This window comes from Tamandua tetradactyla, chromosome 2 (genome assembly GCF_023851605.1).
Source record: "Tamandua tetradactyla isolate mTamTet1 chromosome 2, mTamTet1.pri, whole genome shotgun sequence".
NCBI classification, from domain to species: Eukaryota; Metazoa; Chordata; class Mammalia; order Pilosa; family Myrmecophagidae; genus Tamandua; species Tamandua tetradactyla.
This window is the reverse complement of record NC_135328.1, coordinates 205,837,710-205,856,195: the sequence shown is the minus strand read 5'-3', so window position 1 is coordinate 205,856,195 and position 18,486 is coordinate 205,837,710. Positions and strand designations below refer to the sequence as shown.

The 18,486-nt window shown below is 47.9% G+C and overlaps 1 protein-coding gene and 1 long non-coding RNA gene across 2 annotated transcripts; one reads left to right on the top strand and one right to left on the bottom strand.

The window, feature by feature from the left end:
* Window positions 1–3,282: 3,282 nt before the first annotated feature.
* On the bottom strand, window positions 3,283–4,135 carry LOC143674803 (uncharacterized). The gene is made up of 3 exons (XR_013171218.1): window positions 4,047–4,135; window positions 3,508–3,635; window positions 3,283–3,424 (listed from the first exon to the last, which is right to left on the bottom strand). It is a non-coding gene; the product is annotated as an uncharacterized LOC143674803 (long non-coding RNA).
* Window positions 4,136–16,922: 12,787 nt separating this feature from the next.
* On the top strand, window positions 16,923–17,909 carry FAM43B (family with sequence similarity 43 member B). The gene has a single exon (XM_077137905.1). The coding sequence runs from the start codon at window positions 16,923–16,925 to the stop codon at window positions 17,907–17,909; it is 987 nt and encodes a 328-aa protein (XP_076994020.1).
* Window positions 17,910–18,486: the final 577 nt, after the last annotated feature.

Below are 18,486 nucleotides of genomic sequence, written 5' to 3'. Positions count from 1 at the left end.
TGGTATCCAGTTGTTTGGTCAAGCAAACACTAGCCTGATTGTTACTATGAGGATATTTCATGGACTTAAATCACCAGTAAGTTGATTGCATCCATGGCTGATTACATTTACAGCCAACTAAGGAGACTGCCTTCAACAATGAGAGGAGTCTCATCCAACCAGTTGAAGGCTCTAAAAGGAGAAGTAATGATTTCAGCAGACAGAAGAGAGATTTTCCATCTCTACTTCAGCCAGCCTGCTTTTCATGGGAATGCATCAAAAACCTCCATCAGGGTTCCCAGCTTGTGGCCTGCCCTATGGAATTTGGACTTGCCCATCCTCTCAGTCATGTGAGATAGTTCTTATAACAATCTCATAATATTTACATATATCTCCTGTCAGCTCTGTTTCCCTAGAGAACCCTGACTAATATGGGGTGTGATGTAGAGAGGGCACTGAACTTGGAGGAAAGGTCATAAGTGCTTCAGGGCAGCTGAACGACCAGGGGTCACTCGGTCCAGCTGTGAGCATGTACTCTCCCCCTGCACCCCCCCACCCCCACCCCCACCCCCTGCAATCACCAAGACCTTATCCTGGAAAATGCGAATCTCCATGGTTAGGGCTCTGGCTCTGTGGCTTGTCTTTGCACACTGGATTTTGCATTTGGAACTAGCTCATGGCTGGTCCACGCTTTCCTGACTTGGCCACATTCCAGTCCTTGTTTCTTCTACCCTGTTCTTCACAGACCCATTGTCCACCCAGGCCCCACCTCAGGTTTACCAGTCCTAACTCTGCTCATTTCAAGGCAGACCCACCCTCACTCAAAGCCCACCTAAGTTCTACCATGTATTAGTCCTGTGGCCATAGGTCAGCCTCCATTACCCCATTCACTCAATGTTTACGCTGTACAAATAGCTCCCAAGTACCCACATATTGAGAAAAGTTTGCATCAAATATATAGCTAATATTCAGAGAAGCTTAGCCTACCTGTAAATATGCCTAAGAGTCACCTCTGGAGGACCTCTTTTGTTGCTCAGATGTAGCCTCATTCTCTCTAAGCCCAACTCTACAAGGGAAACCATTGCCCTCCCCCTTATGTGGGACATGACATCCAGGGATGAAAGTCTCCCTGGCACGTGGGAAATGACTCCCAGGGATGAGTCTGGCCCTGGCACCATGGGATCAACAATGCCATCTTGACCAAAAGGGGGAAAAGAAGTGTAACAAATGAGGTTTCAGTGGCTTAGAGAGTTCACATAGAGTCGAGAAGCTACACTGGAGGTCACTCTTAGCATGCTTCGGTTAGACATTGCTACCTCTCATAATTTGCCAAACCTTAACCCAAACCATTCCTGACAATCCTAAAGAATACCTAGGACATTATATAAGAGTCTACAAAGGTTCCATGCACTAAGGTAACTTTTCAAAATCTAACACCTCCAGATGGGTCCCTGGACCGGAGAAGTCCTGAAATTCAGAGGGGCTAGCTGTTCCAGAACATCAACTAGTTCCACCCCCCATCCCATATTATTGACAGCCCCTTCCAACATTTTAAAGTCAGAATGGGCATAACCCAAATATCCCTAAAGAATGGGAGAAAGATAAAAGGTGATGGTGGAATTATACAGAGAAGATCAGGTTTGACAAATGAATATGAATGCCGAATCATTACACTGGTATTTCTTTTAGCCTCCAGATCCTTAGAGCAGTTAGAAATAAAAACCTAAAATTGTGGAATTGTAACCCATACCAAACTATGAAATTTGTTCTGCAACTAATTGTTGTGATATACTTTGAAACTTATTGCTCTTATGTATATATGCTATTTAAAGAGAAGAAGGAGTATAACAGAGAAGGTAGGATTTAACAAATGAGTATCACTGCTGAGTCATTCTATTGATATATCTGTTGGTCTCCAATGTCTTGGAGCAGCTAGAAGAAAAAGGAAAAACTTGTGGGACTCTAACCCATATCAAACTTTAAAATCTGTTCTGTAACTACTTGTTAACATATGCACTTGGAAACTCATAGCTTTTTTGTATATATGTTATATTTCACAATAAAAAAACATTTAAAAATATAGCTAATATTTATTGAGTGCTTATTCTATAACAAATATAGAATTTGTTTGCATGCATCATCTAATCAAATCCTTGTGATAAGCTGTGGCAAAGACAGCTAACTGTACCCCAATATTTGCTCTGTTCATTCTTTTGTGGTAATAGGACCTCCAATTTTTGGCTGGGCATATGAAAAAGTACATTTCCCAGCCCTCCTTGCAAAGAGATATAACTATGTGACTATGTTCTGGCCAAAAGGATATAAGGCAAAGTGTTACATGGAACTTCTAGGAAATGTCCTTAAAGGGAAACAGGCACATCCTTCTACACGCCTCTCTTTCTTCCTGTTGGCTGGAACGAAATCAAGATAACTGGCGCTCCAGCAGCCATATTGAACCATAAAGTAAGAAGCCGGGTATTGAGGAAACAGAGCAAAATAAAAAGAACTTGGGTCCCCAGTGATTGTGAACTCACCCGGACTTCCTACATTTACAATAGAGAGAGGAATGACCTGTCCTTTTAAAGCCACTGTTGTGTTGGCTTTTAGGTTATTCTCAACTAAACCTAATTTCAACTGCTAATCTTAAGTCCCCTGCACTGGCTGTCCTTACCTGCTTTGCTGCTTTATTTTTCTCCCGACACTTATTACTATCTAATATAGTATATTTTAATATTTGGCATTTTTATCATCCATGTCTCCCCTATTAGGATGCTCATAAGGGCAGGGATTTTGTGTGTTTTATGCACTTTCTCATCTCCAGCTCTTTGGTAATGCCTAGCACATAGTAAATGCTCAATATGTGTTGAACGAGTGATCTGAAGGAAATCAACCCTAGAGGCAAGTAATATTACCATCTTATAGATGAGGATGATGAGGCTCAGGGACAGCCACATAGCCAGAAAGTAATGGAGACTGCATGTGAGCCCAGGCAGTCTGGCTCAAGAACTCACACTAGCCTGCCACCAAATGCAGAGAAACCCCTCAAAATCCTCTAACTGGAACCACGTCTTGTCTCTAGGAGGGAAAGCTGCACTTCCTCTGGTAGGAAACGCAGGCAGGTGTCCAAGGCCAAAGAGATTTTCTGATGTCTCAGGTTTGGTTATTAAATGAGTATCAGGAATAAAAAGTGGGGAAATTCCGTGTTTCCTTGATTCTAGACACCACTGCTTATAAGACAAAAACATCAATTTTATTGGAGGTGGGGAAAGAAGCACCTCATTAAATATATACATTCATCATAAGATATATCCTGATTTTAGAAACTTTTAATCAGGGGAAATGTGCACCTTCAACTGAGACAATGAAGTAGGCAGATGTCTTTGAGAAACTTGTTAGAGACCTTCTGAAGTCTTCCTTGAATGAATACAGTTTGGCTAATCTTTTCCTTTAAAAAAAAACAAAACAGGGCTGTGTTCTCTGACTTCCACACCGCCCCCCCACCTACACTCCTTCCTTCCTGCATCTTACGCAGTCGCCTCTTTCTTTCAAGCTGCAGTGTGATTTAAATGTTTACTTCTCTCCTCTCAAGACTGGGCTAGAGAACGAGGAGCACACCCGAATGCATCCTGTTTACCAGGGAGGCCTGAGCCCTAGGCCTGGCACATAAGAGACACTTAGTGACTGCTGAGCGAGGGAAGGCATGGGTGAATCAGAGGGAAGGCACGGATGGATGGATGTGTGGCGATGGCCACACCTGTCAGATCTGCAGCCAGCAATTGTATAGATCTGTGTGTTTGCGTGTGTTCCTGGTGGAACCCAAGCAAGTCTCCTAGGATTTGGCAGCATCAGAGAAGGTAAGGGCAAAAGACTGACCTCCTTCCAGGCCAAAAGGCAAAGGTACTTGACCTTGCTAAAAAAAAAAAAAAAAAAAGAAAGAAAAAGAGGGGCTTTTTCACTGGGGGAGGGGTCCAGCCTCTAACCTGGCTATTGCCAAAAAACCCAGGGTCTTATCAATTCAGAAAGGAAACCTGGTGCTGCTAACCTCCCCTTCCCCCTTCCCAACTCACAGGCAGGAGGAAGGCAAGACACATTTTCTCCCCAAAATATGCAGAATGGTGGTTGCCATGAACACCGGGATCTGCTCGTTCGTTACTTGACATGGTTTTTTTAGAAGTTCCGTTTCCATGGTAACAGAATGCTGTTTGTGAGACTGAAGATGAATCTCTGGTTCATATCTGAGGGAGACACAGCTCTTTCCAGACATCTCCTGGAGTGGTGGAGCGGGACTGAGCCTTCCACCTCCGGACTTAATACACATCCAGGAATTAACCAAATTGCACTGAAGCAGCTGATGAGAAATGGTGGATGAGAAGTGGTCGATGGAAGGGGAGTGCGGCTCCCAGCCAGCCTGCCCAGGTTGAGGGGTGCCCGGCACCCTCCCCGCAGTCACCGCACAAACACTGCCCACCAACTGCTGGCAGGTCCTTTTGAATGGCGCTTGCTGTTGTTGACAGCAAATATATCAAAATCAGGCAAACACAGACAAAGCCAAAAAAACAAAAACAAAAACAGATGTTCATTAAAAATATATATTTATTGAGCATCTGTGATTAGCCTGCATTGTTTTAGGCACTGGGGATGCAGACAAAATTCCTGCTTGAAGAGTCTAAATTCTGGCCTCAAAAATTCAGACGACTGACAAATAAAGAAGTAAAATATTTCTCAGAAGGTGTGGTGTGCAGAATAATAGCCCCCCAAACTATCCATGTCCTAAAGTCTGGAGGCTGGGAATATGTTCCCTTAGGTGATAAAAAGGACTTTGTAGGTATGATCAAGTTAAGGGTCCTGAGGTGGGGCTTAGCCCTGGATTATCCAGGGTCCTTAGGAGATGGAGGCAGGAGGTCGGAGAGAGATATTACACTGCTGGCTTTGAAAATGGAAGAAGGGGATACAGGGCAAGGGATAGGGGCAGCCCCTGGAAGCTGGAAGTCAAGGAAACAGATTCTTCCCTAGAGCCTCCAGGAGGAACAGAGTCCTGGGGACCCTTTAGACTTCTGACCTTCAGAATAGCAAGGGAATAAACGCGTGATCGTTTAAGCCCTTATGTCTGTGGTCACTTGTTACAGTAGCAATAAGAAACATCTAGCAACAATGGCTCTGCAGAACAATACAGCAGAGAATGCAGCAGGGGGTGCTGGTGCAGGGGTACAGAGATTGCAAATTTGAATGCAGTGGTCAGGAAGATGCTTCAAGTAGGTGGCATTTGTGACACTGGGGCTGGGGGTGGGGGTGTCTAAAGAACATTCCTGGCTGTAGGAATAGCCAGTGCAAAGGCCCCTAGATGGGAGTGTGCTTGGAGTGTTAGAGCGCCGGCAAGGAGGCCGGTGTGGAGCCATTGCTTTGTGGGGGACGAGAGTGAGGACTGGGTCAGAGACATTGCAGCAGGTGGAGGGAAGTGGCCCATGCAGAGCCTTGACCATGGAGAGCCAGATGAGAGGAAGGGAAACCAGTGAGGTAGTTACTGTGTGATACAAGTGAGAGGTGATGGTGGCTTGGGCCAGGCGGTGCGAAGCTTTGGAGGCAGAGCCAACACAAATGGGGAAAGCCAAGAGTCAAGACCGATGCTAAAGTTTTCGTCCTGGTCAACCGGGAGGGCGGCACTGCCATCTCTGGTTTTGGTCATTTTAATTTTGAGAAGTTAATTTGACCTCCGAGTGGAGGGCAGGAAAGAGTCCAACTCAGAGGCAAGGTCCAGGCCATGCATACGAATTTGGAGGTTGCTAACTTGTAAGAAGGTATTTAAGGCCAAGCTCCTGGACAAGATCACCAAGGGAGAGCAGGGGCAATCCAGCATTTAGAGGTCAAGGAGATGAGGCAAGATCAGAAAACAAGTGGGGAGGTAGAGATAGCACATTCAGGAGGAGGGAGCCGTCAGCCTGACAGATGCCTCGGGGGAGAGCTCCGGGAAGGTGAGGATATGGCAACAAGGGAGGTCGGCAGTGACTTTGAGAAGAGCCATGGAATCCACCAGAGTGAGGGAAAAGGATCCAACAAGCAGAAAGTGCTTGTTCAAGTTTTGCTATAAAGAAAGGCAGAGAACTAGGGCTTGGCAGGAGAGGGGTGTAAGGTCAAGAGAGGGTTTTATTTTGCGCATGTTTTGTATGATGGAAGAAATGACAGAGCATTTGCATGCTGCCAGAAAGTACGCGGTATCAAAGAACAGAGGCTCTCGGGGCGTCGCCCCTGCGGAGGCGAGCGGGGGTGGGGCCGGGCACGCGTGGAGGGGCCGCTGGAGGTCGGCGCCCGGGCAGGGAAGGCAGAGAGTCAGCGGCTCAGCGCAGATGCAGGTGGGCGGGGAGAGGCGGGCTCCGTCTGGGGAAGTTCTCAGATCGCTCCAATTTTCTCAGGGAAGGAGGAAGCAAGAGCATCCGCTGAGAGGAAGGACCGGGAAGGACGCGTGGGGGGTTTGAAGAGAGAAGCAAGGTGTGAAATCATTATCCAGGCAACAGGGAGAATGAATGAACTAGGGAAAGAGAGTAGAATTGCCTGGCAGTCCTAAGGTTTTAGAGTGAGTGGTGATTTCTTTCTCCAGCCCTTATTTGGCTGCTCGGGCACAGGTATGGAGTAGGGGGACGGTTGGATTAAAGGAGGTTTGGGATTTTGCTCAGGCTAGTAAAATAAACTGGGGTGGGGAGGGGTGAAGGCCCTTGAGGGGTTTATGGGAAGCAGAATAATTGTTCCCCCCTAAAGAAGCCCCCCAGTACCAATGACTATATTAAGTTACATGGAATGAGAATGAGGGTTGCAGAGGGACTTAAGGTTATCTTAAGGCTCCTGGTTCCTCTCCCGGTCAAGCCACCCAGTTTCAGTTGAAACGACCTCCTCAGGCAGGTTGCCCCTCTGGAGGTTTCTGGTCTCCCTGCATAATTATGTCATTCTTTGCATAATAGTTTGTTTACTGTACCTATTCCCACGACACAGAGCCCCCTCCCAAACCAAACTATAACTCCACGAGGGGAGGGATCACACACCCCAGGGCCTCACACACAGCCCGGCACACAGTAAGTGTGCAGAAATCACTGCAGGATTGGTCAAGTGAATTATCAGCGACCATCGGTGGTCAGATTAGGGGCCCAGGTGGAGGGGTTCTCTTTGAGACTGGTTTCAGCATGAATTGAACTCAACCTCAAAATCCCTCCCACTGGCGCCTTCCTTGACCCCACCAGTTCTGGCTCAGGGGCCTGGCCGGCTGCAGGTGTCTCCTCTAGCCTGCATTCCTAGATCCAACTGTATCAAATGTTGGCCTTTGTTTCGATTTTCTGTTATTTGTTATGCAAATGTGATTTTCCTTTGAACTGGACTGTAGTTGATGGATGCACCAATAGCTTATCTCAAGAGCACAGGTGTGCTGCAGTTAAGATCTTCATCCGTCAGCTTTGCTAACCTCCTGCATGCACACCACTCAGTATTTGGGCATTTGGTTGTAGACTAATGCTATCCTAAAGGCTACTTAATAGTTAAATTTCTTCGGAATGAAATGTGATTTTTATCACATTCCTCATTTCATTTGTTTTCTTAGTCACAAACACACACACAAAATTTTTCCAAAGATTAAGCACACACCAGATAGATTTTAGTTATATCTCTGCCACTTACTAGCTGTGTGAGCTTAGGCAAGTTACTTAACCTCTCTGTGCTTTAGTTCCCTCATCTGTAAAATGGAGATTATAATGGTTCCTACTTATAGGATTGGCTATGATACAGGAAAAGGTTTTGCACAATGCCTAGGACAGAATAAGACTTAAGTAAAATAGGTATGCTATTATTAGAAATGAATACCATTAATGAATTAGAAATGAATACAGGTCCAAACAAAGTCAAACAATTACTGCTTCCAGTAGGTCAGCAGCAAGAATTAGTATGTTCACAGGCATTCTACAGCAAACACAGACTCTTTAAAAAATTATATGCGTTGTTGCTCAGATGTGGCCTCACTCTCTAAGCCAACTTGACAGGTGAACTCACTGCCCTCCCCCCTACATGGGACATGACTCCTAGGGGTATAAATTGCCCTGGCACTGTAGGACATGACTCCTGGGGATGAACCTGGACCTGGCATCATGAGACTGAGAAAGCCTTCTTGACCAAAAAGGGGGGAGAGATATGAAACAAAATAAGGTTTCAGTGGCTGAGAGATTTCAAACAGAGTCAAGAGGTCATTCTGGAGGTTATACCTATGCATTATATAGATATCCCTTCTTAGCTTTTAGTGTATTAGAATAGCTAGAAGGAAATACCTGAAACTATTGAGCTGGATTCCAGTAGCCTTGATTCTTGAAGGTGATTGTGTAACTATACAGCTTTTACAGTGCAACCATGTGATTATGCAAACCTTGTAGCTGACACTTCTTTATCCTGTATATGGACAGATGAGTGAAAAAATGAGGACAATAAATAAGTAAATAATGGGAGGAGGGGTATGGGATGTTTTGGTTGTTCTTTTCATTTTTATTCTTATATATTTTTTGAGTAATGAAAATGTTCAAAAATTGATGGTGGTGATGAATGCACACTTATATGATGATACTGTGAACCACTGATCGTACACTTTGGATGATTACATGGTATGCAAATACATCCCAATAAAATTGCATTCAAAATGCAAATAAAAACAAAAAAAAACTATGCACACACAAATGTATGCCAATCTGGCCCCACAGACACACACATACGCACACAAACACTCACACGTTTATAACTGAGCTACATCCACACAGTAAATCATAGCTCATTTCTACTCATCACTTGTATAATCACTCACAACCACCTGGATGGATATTAAGAAAACTGTGCTTTGAGAGCACTGAAAAACCCTGCCAAAATCTCTCTAAAGGAAGCAGCTCCCAGCCTTCAAGAGAAGCGTGGTACTAATTGCTCCCTAACTTTCTCAGAGTAGAAAGGCAAGCTGCCCAAGGTCACAGAATGAGGCATTGTCGGAAGTGAAGTTTTTGTGTTTTTCTTTAATAAAAGTGTATGTGCAAAATGGCTACATAGCATTCTGTATTATGGCTGTACCATTATTTATTTAACTATTCCCCTATAAGATATTTCAATTTTAATTTTCCACTAATTAAAGGAAACTATTATGAATATCCTGTAAAAAAAAAAAATGCATGTGCTGTCCTTTAAGAATAATGTACTGATCTGCCATCATTTAAGGATTTGCTCTAAGCTGTTTTCCTCTAGTGGAGATGAAGAAAACTGAGTCAGATAGTGGGAGCAAATCTCATTCGGCTATTCAATCAATAGCTTTTGTGCACCTACTATGTTCCAGATGCTGTCAAGGGCACTGTAGCTTTAAGCAGCGTATAAGACAGATGCAGTCCCTGTCCTTGGAGTGTTTAGAGTCTAAAGAGTTGAGGGAACAGACATTAAATAAATGATTGTACAAACAATTAACTTCTGATAAATTCTTCAAAGCGTACCTAGAGGGGCAGGACCAAGGAAAGTCAGTAGGAGGCAGGGAACTATTTCCTAAAGCAGTGACATTTAAGCATAAACTTGAAAGACGGGTAGGCTAGAAGAAGACGAGATGGGGAGAAGGAAGTGGAGGCAAGAGGAAACAGCATGTGCAAAGTCCCTGAGGTTAGAAGCTGGGCTCAGTGGTGAGAGGGACTGGAAGGATGCTGGAATCATGGGGGCAAAGAGATGAAGGCAAAGCAGGGCTCAGAGGGAAGCTGATGGAGGTGGGGGCAATCACTCAGGGCTTTGGAGGCCAGTGTAAGATGCAAATTATCCCAGAGCTTAACGACTTAAGGCAACAATAAATATTTATTATCTCACAGTTTCTATGGTGCAGGAATTTGAGGCTTAGCTGGGTGGTTCTGGCTCAGGTTCTCTCCCAGGTTGCAGTCTGGATGTAAGCTGGGACTGCAGTCATCTGAAGGTTGGACTGGGGCTGGAGAGTCTTTTTCCAAGTAGGTGGACTCCTGTGGCTGGTGAATTTGTAGAGCCTCGGTTCCTTGCTGGCTGCTGGCAAAAGAGGACAGTTCCTTGCCATGTGGGCTTCTTGAGTATCCTCATGACATGGGAGATGGTTTCCATCATAGCGAGTTATCCAAGAGGGCACAAAGCGGAAGCCACAGTGGCCTTCATATCCGAGGCTCAGAAATCACACACTGTCATTTCCACAGCGTGACTGTTTGCTTAGGTCAGCCCTACGCAATGCGGGAGGCATGAATACTAGGCGGAAGTCATCACTGGGAGCCACCTTGAAGTTTGGCTACAACGTGGTGTCTTATAGATCTCTGTGTGCCCTAACAGTGTCTAGTTTTGAACACAGCACCCAGTTAGTAACGAAATCCCCCAAAGTGGTTGAATATCCAAACCAGAAGTGACGGTCAAAATTCATCCAACTTCCTCATTTAGCAGCAAAAATGGTTGCTGAATGGATAAATAAACAAATTTGAATTAATCAACTGATATGCACTGAGGCATTTTTACATTCCCAGGAAGAAATGATAATGAGATGAAGCAAATACATGACACAAGTCTGGAGTACAATTATGAACCATCAGAAAACAAGTGAGGAGAGAATTCCTGTTAGAGATGGCAGATTGAGATAAATCCTCCATTCCCTCCCCAAGCCCCACTAAAATGACAATAAAGGAATCAAAATGGCATAAACTGACAAGCAAAAAGACAGGAGAGGATATGGCAGCAGCCGAGAAATGCTAACACAATTTTGGAGAATGGAAGGCACGTGGACAAGGAGTAACAAGCTCAGCAGGGTAGAGAGAACTCTGAACTCCAATTTTTTACAGGGAAGGATGCAGGTAAGTCATGTCACGCTGCAGAACCATGGAAACCTGGGAATTCCAAGGACCAGATATCTCCAGGGATGGGGTGTAAGTTGGAAATAAAAACAGAGGATCAGTTGAAAGCCTGCAGGGAGAACCCCAGACACCCTCCCCTATCGGGTTCCCAGCCAACCCTCTCCTCCTGAAGATTTCTTCTCTGAGGAGAGTGAACCACAGAGACTCTGAACTGAGGGCACCAGGTACAGGTGAAGGTGAATGAGGCTCCTTGGTGAACACAGAGGATTAACTGGAAGTCTGCCTATTCGTCAGTGAGGTCTCCTGCCCCCCATCTCCATTCTACTCCCAGAATGCTGGCAACTGGGGGGTTTATGTACCTCTTCCCCACCGGCAAGAGATTCTAGGTGTTTTCTCTGCGGACACTGATCAGCCCAAAAGAAAAGACCTACAGACGTGAACATTTGGAAGTTCCCTTACAAAATGCATGGGCATCTGAGCAGATAATGAAGCCCACACGTGACAAATCCTGTTCATCCCACACGCACACCACGCACAAGACCTTCCAGTCAGCTTCAGTGCCTCTTAGACAGGGCTGGACAATTGTGGTCACCAGTCATTAGAGGGAAGCCACTACCATGAGAGTCAGAAATGTCATTTTTAATTCATTAAAAACAACAACAGGCAAAAACTCTGAGGGAGCAGAGCAATACATGGAACTGAGAAAGACTTTAAACAATAACTATATAATTAATATTCTTAGAGACATAGGAGATAATGTTATGTCCATGAAACAAGAATAGGATGCTATAAAAAAAGAGACAAAAGATTGCCTGTAGGAGTGAAAAAAATGAGAGAAGACCAAAAAAAAAAAAAAAAAAAGACTAATAAAAAGGTTGAAAGATAAAGTTGACATAAGGTCCCAGAAAGTAAAACAAACATTTAAAAAGGAAAAATTGAAAAGAATGTTTGAAAGAATCAGAGGATGACTCCAAGGGGTCCAAGGTCCAGTGAAAACAGATTCTGGAAGCCAAAAACAAAAATAGAGAAAACAGAATGGAGGAAATCAACACAAAGTAATTTCTCCCAAATTGAAGAGATTAATTTCCAGATGAAAAAGCTCATCAAGTGTTCCCAGCGAACATACAGCATTTTGAAATGTGAGACCTCTGGAAGATCCTAAAAAATTCCAGCAAAAAAATCAGGTCATACACACAGGATCAGGTAACAGAAAGTCATTTGACTTTTCAACAATGACTTTTCAAAATTCTGAGGACAATTAATTTCCAGTATAGAATTCTGCACCCAGACAAATTATCAGTCAAAGCTACTGGAGGTGTATGGACAGATGAGTAAGAAAAAAAAAGACAAAAATTAAATAAACAATGGGGGAGATGGGGGTTGTGGGATGTTTTGGATGTTCTTTTTTACCTTTATTTTTATTTTTGGAGTAAGGAAAATGTTCAAAAATAGATTGTGATGATGAATGCACAGTGATATGATGATACTGTGAATCACAGATTGTACACCTTGGAGGAGTACACGGTATGTGACTATATAATATATCTCAAGAAACAGGAGGGGCAAAAAAGCTGCTGGAGGACATTCTCTGTCAAAACAAAGAAATAAACCAAGATGGGGAAGAAAGCGAAGGATCCAGAATATAAGACCCAACACAAGAAAGAGGCAAAGAAATGCCCAGGATGATTGAAGGGCAAAGTCCCAGGACAATAGTCTTGTAGGTCAATATGGTGACCAGTTCAGACTGGAGCACGGGACAGTGCCTCTGGTAAGGGTGTTTCCATGAAACACATGGCATTGAAAGACAATTTGGTGTGTGCAATCTACTGAGAAGAGTTTTGCAGTTCTGTTGGAAAGTTTGGGGATGAACTAATGATAAGTGCATACAGAAATTTATTTTTTTTAATGAGGCAATAACTAACTTCTGGAAAAGCAAAAAGTTGTCCAATAAGGGAAATGGAATCATAGCACTCTTCAAGACACAGCTCTGAACAATATTTACATAGTCATAATTATTAAACAGCAAATACTGATGCAACAGTGATAAATTTTTAACTAAACCGGGAGACAAGGAGGGAGAAAAATGTGTGAGGCAGAAATAGATAAAAAAGCATTCAATCCTCACCTTCCATAGCAGGGAAGCATTAGATAATATTTAAAAGAACTAGAAAATCAGAATTAGATGTGCAATTTAGAAACACAGAAGTATATAACAGAAGTACCATCTAAAATGTGTAAAAGAGTTGTCTTAGGGAGTGAAAACTGAGACTGGGGAAGCGTATGGCAGGGGACTGATTTACTATTATTATTACTATTATTATTATTATTATTATTATTATTATTACAAGCCTACAATAGACCAGCTATTGATTTTTAAAACTAATATAGGTATTACTATTATAGAGGTAAAAATTAAATTTATATAACCTGGCAAGTGCATTTCTAGGTATATACCCCAAAGAACTGAAAACAGGGACTTGGAACAGATATTTGTACATCAGTGTTCATAGCAGTGTTTTTCACAATAGCCAAAAGGCGGAAGCAACCCAAGCATCCATCAAATGATGAATGGGTAAACAACATGTGATGTAGACATATAGTGAACTATTACTCAGCCATGAAAAGGAGCGAAGTTCTGATCCATGCTACAACATGGATGAACCTTATTCTATTGAGAGAAATAAGCCAGACATGAAAGGACAAGTATTGCAAATACTGTCAGATTCCATATAAAATATCTAGAATAAGCAAGTTCATAGAGACAGAGAGCAGATTAGAGGTGACCAAGGAACCCGGGGGCAGGGCAGGGATGGGCCATCACTGCTTCGTGGGCACAGAGTTTCTGTTTGGGGTCATGAAGACGTTTTGGTGATGGTAACGTAACACTGTGAGTATAATTCCCACCACTGAACTGTACACACAAGAGTGGGTAAAATGGAAAATTTTGTGCCTCATATAGGTTACCATAATTTAAAAGTTTTAAAAAATTAAATTGGAAAAGAAAAACAAGCCAACTGCCCACCAGCCCATGAAGGAGCCATGAGTGGTGTGAAGGGAGAGGCACTTACCAAGGATTGAGGGAGGGGGACTTAAGGAGAAGACCCCTTGCCTTCTGCCTTGATGAATGGGGCCAGGTGGGCTAGAGAGAAAGGATGGCAGGAGCTCCGAGGGCAGCTGAGTGCCCCGAAGGAATGGGTTAGAGGAAGAACAGAAGGCCTGGACCAAGCCTGGGGATGTCAGGAGGAGCCGCTGCAGGAGAGGGAGGAGTGGACAAGGAGGAGGAAGAGAAATCGGGGAAAAGCAGGCCAGGGAGGCCACAGCGAGCTGTTAAACACGGCAGGTCAACGACACCTGCCGAGGTCAAGGACTTATAAGAAGGCATTATTGAACACTGTGAGCCAGAGAGGGTTTTCAGAAAAACCACAGGAACAGAAGCCAGGCCACTCGGATTCGGGAAAATGAGCCTGCCTGGGAAGGGGGTGGAGGAATGAGGTGTGCACACACCCACCTGCCAATCTTTCCTCTCAAAGTTCTCAGGCTGGAGGCTTAGGGTTGTCAGATAAAATACGTGCACTATTTTGAACATGCTTGTACTAAAACTGTACTCGCTATTTCTCCGAAATTCAATGGGTGTCCTGTGTCTTTATTTTTTTAATCCAACAACCCTAAGGAAGCTCTGCCTTCAGACAGAAGCTGGGGTTATGTCAGCCTCACAAACTGAGACTTTGCCTCTGGCTGTTCCTGCCAGCCCCTGCCATTTGGAGGGAGGAGAACGACAGTACAGCAAGTCCCAGAGGGTGGACCTAAGAGAGACAAAAGGCAGAATTTTTAAAAGAGGTGCCCTTCAGGTCAAAACCATACAAAGTCCTTTCTCTAAAGGGATTTGGTTGAGTTCAGGTCTCCACTGACCCAAGAGGCCGATTGGTACCATGAGAAGTGCTAAAAGGATCACTTTGCTTCTCAGAGCCTGGTCTCTCCTCTGGAAATGAGGCCACCTCTAAGGGGTGGGGATAGTGGGAGACTTCTGTGTCCTTCTTGTGTGGATTTTTACTGTGTATTACCTTTTCCTAACAGGCAAAAGGCAATAAAGTCATTTCCGTTTTGAAAATCAAATGAAAGGGCTGTGGCCCAGGTGATGTGTGAAGCCCCTCCAAGGCTAAGATCCTGCAATTTTAAGTAATTTCCTGTTCTTTCTTTGTAAAGACTTCAGTGACACAGCTTTATTGAGGTTTGTTATTTTCCTTTTATTCCCCCGTAGATTCTGCACCCAGAATCTTCTGCACCCACTCACTACTCCTGCTGGCTGGTCCTGAATGTTTCCAAGCAGCTCTGGAGCACGCCCTCTTCCCGCTGCCCTCACTCCAGAAGGCCTTGTGGTTTGACTGGCCTGGCCTGGCCGAGCCCAGGCATCGGGTTCCAAATTCAACCACAGTCCAGACCGGGGCTTCTTCTCCCAGAAGGCGTGTTCTGAAGCCAAGGAAAGAGCTTGGGTGTTTGGCTCTATCAGAGCCCAAGGCGATGAGACTTGCCCACATCTGGGCAGCCCCAGGATTCTAGAGAGCTTGTGCTTTAACAAATCCTGAAAGGTGAAGAAGTAGCCCCATACCCAGGGACAACTGTCTCTCTCCCAGTACTGCAGCCCTTCCCCGAGAAAGGCCATGTTCCTCCCCATTTGGGCTCCCAGAAGAGAATGGAGAATGCCCCATTCATATAGGGCATAACGTGCTCATCGGGGACCCCGGGGTGGCTCACCATTCCCCCAGGCCTGTGTGGATCCCTAGTTTCACCTCCACAAGCCTGTGACCTTGAGCAAGTCACTTACCTGAGCCTGGGTCATCCTGAGGATTAAATGAGACAATGAATGCAAAACCTCTGGGGTGTGTGTCAGGAGCACAGGAGGAGCTCACAAACAGGAGTTTTATCTGTTGAATCCTCAGAGAGCCCAGAGGCCCCCCTTTGTCCAGAAGGAGCTTTACAACCCGCCATTGCCACAGTCCCAGGACTGCTCTGGAAGATTCTCCCACCCTCAGAGAGTACCAGGCTTCAGTCCAGGCAAAGGGCAGTGTCAGCCGCTGGAGCAGTGACCCGTCTCCCAGTTCAGCCACAGCTGCGGGGCCCACGACCTTGGAGGAACCTGGGCGGAAGCCTCACCAAGCGACAGTACTTTTCCACTCACTGCTCGGCCACCTCAGCTAGCTTTCTGCACACAGGAGGCAAAGCGTGCTAGGCCGGCCCCTAAAGCCTCTAACCTGCCCACCCCATAAGAAGCCTACCCCGTAAGAAACCCACTCCAAATCACTCCCAAAGATGGGGTAGGGGCAAGCTGTGGGTGAGGGGCGGCACGAGTCCTAGAAAGGAGGGGATCCCGAGTGTGCCAAGGGGAGCTCGGAGACCCCTAGTGAAGGCAGACGAATTTGCATTGCCAAGTCCTCCGGCGCATTTCGGGAGACTGGTACCCCTTAACCGCCTTTCCCCCCTACCCCTCCAATAAGAAAGATTAAACCCGTTCCACCGCGCCTGTGCTGGGTCCCGGGCGAGGAGCAGCGCTAGCCGGCGCGGGGGGAGGGGTGCGGAGAGGACGAGGGGAGGGGACAAGAGAGCTAGCGGTTCCGCCCGGTGATGTAGACAAGCCCCGGGAGGTGGAGCCGCGACGCCTGAAGGAGTCCCCGCCGCAGCCGCTGTCTCGGTCCACCCCACCGAGCACCACCAGCCCCGGCGCTCTCCCTGCCGCCGCAACCTGGGCGGCGGGGACTGCGTGATCCCCCCCTGTTCGGGCCTGGGGGACACCTCCTCTACACCAGCCCCTGCCCCTCCTTACTTCCCGGACGGCTGGAGCGACTCCCAGGGGAAGCTGTTCCCGGCCGCTCGGCCACCGCCCGGGCATCTCGGCTGCCAGCCTGGCCGGGCAGCGGGCTTCTGCGAAGTCAGCCCCGCCGGGCACTGGGCATCTGCAGGCACCGACTGTCTCCGGCGCCACCCAGCTTCTCGCGACCCCGGGGCCGCCGGCTTCTGCGCGCGCTCCCCTCCCCCGGCCCCCGGCCCCCGGCCCCCGGCCAGGACGCCCGTGAGCTCCCTGCGCCCCCATCCCCTTGGGCCGCCGGCGCCGCGATGCTGCCCTGGAGGCGTAACAAATTCGTGCTGGTCGAGGATGAGGCCAAGTGCAAGGGGAAGAGCCTGAGCCCCGGGCTCGCCTACACGTCGCTGCTCTCCAGCTTCCTGCGGTCTTGCCCGGACCTGCTGCCGGACTGGCCGCTGGAGCGCCTGGGCCGAGTGTTCCGTAGCCGGCGCCAGAAAGTGGAGCTCAACAAGGAGGACCCGACCTACACCGTGTGGTACCTGGGCAACGCTGTCACCCTGCACGCCAAGGGCGACGGCTGCACCGACGACGCCGTGGGCAAGATCTGGGCGCGCTGCGGGCCGGGAGGGGGCACCAAGATGAAGCTGACGCTGGGGCTACACGGCATCCGCATGCAGCCGTGCGAGCGCGGAGCCGCTGGAGGCTTGGGGGCCCGGAGGCCGGCGCACGCCTACCTGCTGCCGCGCATCACCTACTGCGCGGCGGACGGGCGCCACCCGCGCGTCTTCGCCTGGGTCTACCGCCACCAGGCGCGCCACAAGGCCGTGGTGCTGCGCTGCCATGCCGTGCTGCTGGCGCGGGCGCACAAGGCGCGCGCCCTGGCCCGCCTGCTCCGCCAGACCGCGCTGGCGGCCTTCGCTGACTTCAAGCGCCTACAGCGCCAGAGCGACGCGCGCCACGTGCGCCAGCAGCACCTCCGCGCCGGGGGTGCCGCCGCGTCGGTGCCCCGCGCCCCGCTGCGCCGCCTGCTCAACGCCAAGTGCGCCTACCGGCCGCCGCCGGCTGAACGAGGCCGCGGGGCGCCGCGCCTCAGCAGCATCCAGGAGGAGGACGAGGAGGAGGAAGAGGAGGCGGAGGAAAGGGAGGCGGGAGCCCCCCAGCACGAGCGGCCCGAGGTGCTCAGCCTGGCCCGGGAGCTGAGGACGTGCAGCCTGCGAGGCTCCCCGGCGCCTCCGCCACCCGCGCAGCCGCGCCGCTGGAAGGCCGGCCCCAGGGAGCGCGCGGGCCAGGCGCGCTGAGAACCGAGCGGGCGGGACTCGTGGCCCCAGAGCGGGCCGGCCAGACTTATGGTCTTCAATCCCTGTCCTGCCTGCTTTGTCTCCCCCCGGCCCCCTGCAGCCCTCGTCTCTCTCTCGTGGTCTCTGTTGTCCACCCCGCCCTGGGCTCCTGGCTGCCCCCCTTTATCCTGGTTCAGGGTGACACCTGAGAAGCCCTTCACTGCTGGGGAGGGGATGTGCAGCAATGTTCTCTACCCCCCTCCTGGGGGTGTAGCTTCTGGGTGCCCACCAATGTAGGACTGCCCCCCACGCTTTACACCAAGTCTTTTTGCCGGCAGGCCCCTTCTCCCTCCCTCTCCATCCTCAAGAGAAGGGATGAGAAGTTCCAGAAATCCAGGAAGGTGAGCTTGGACCCTGGCCAGGATCGAGGTGGTGGCTCTGCCCTTGGTTCTTCTACCCTACCTCCCTGGGATGAGAGTGACCCAGAAGAGGCATTTCATAGAAGAATCAAATGGCCTGGGAGAAATGAGGCCAGACGCAGGGTGGGAACTGTTTTGTCTGCCACCAGACTCTGTCTGCCACCAAACTGGGAAGAATC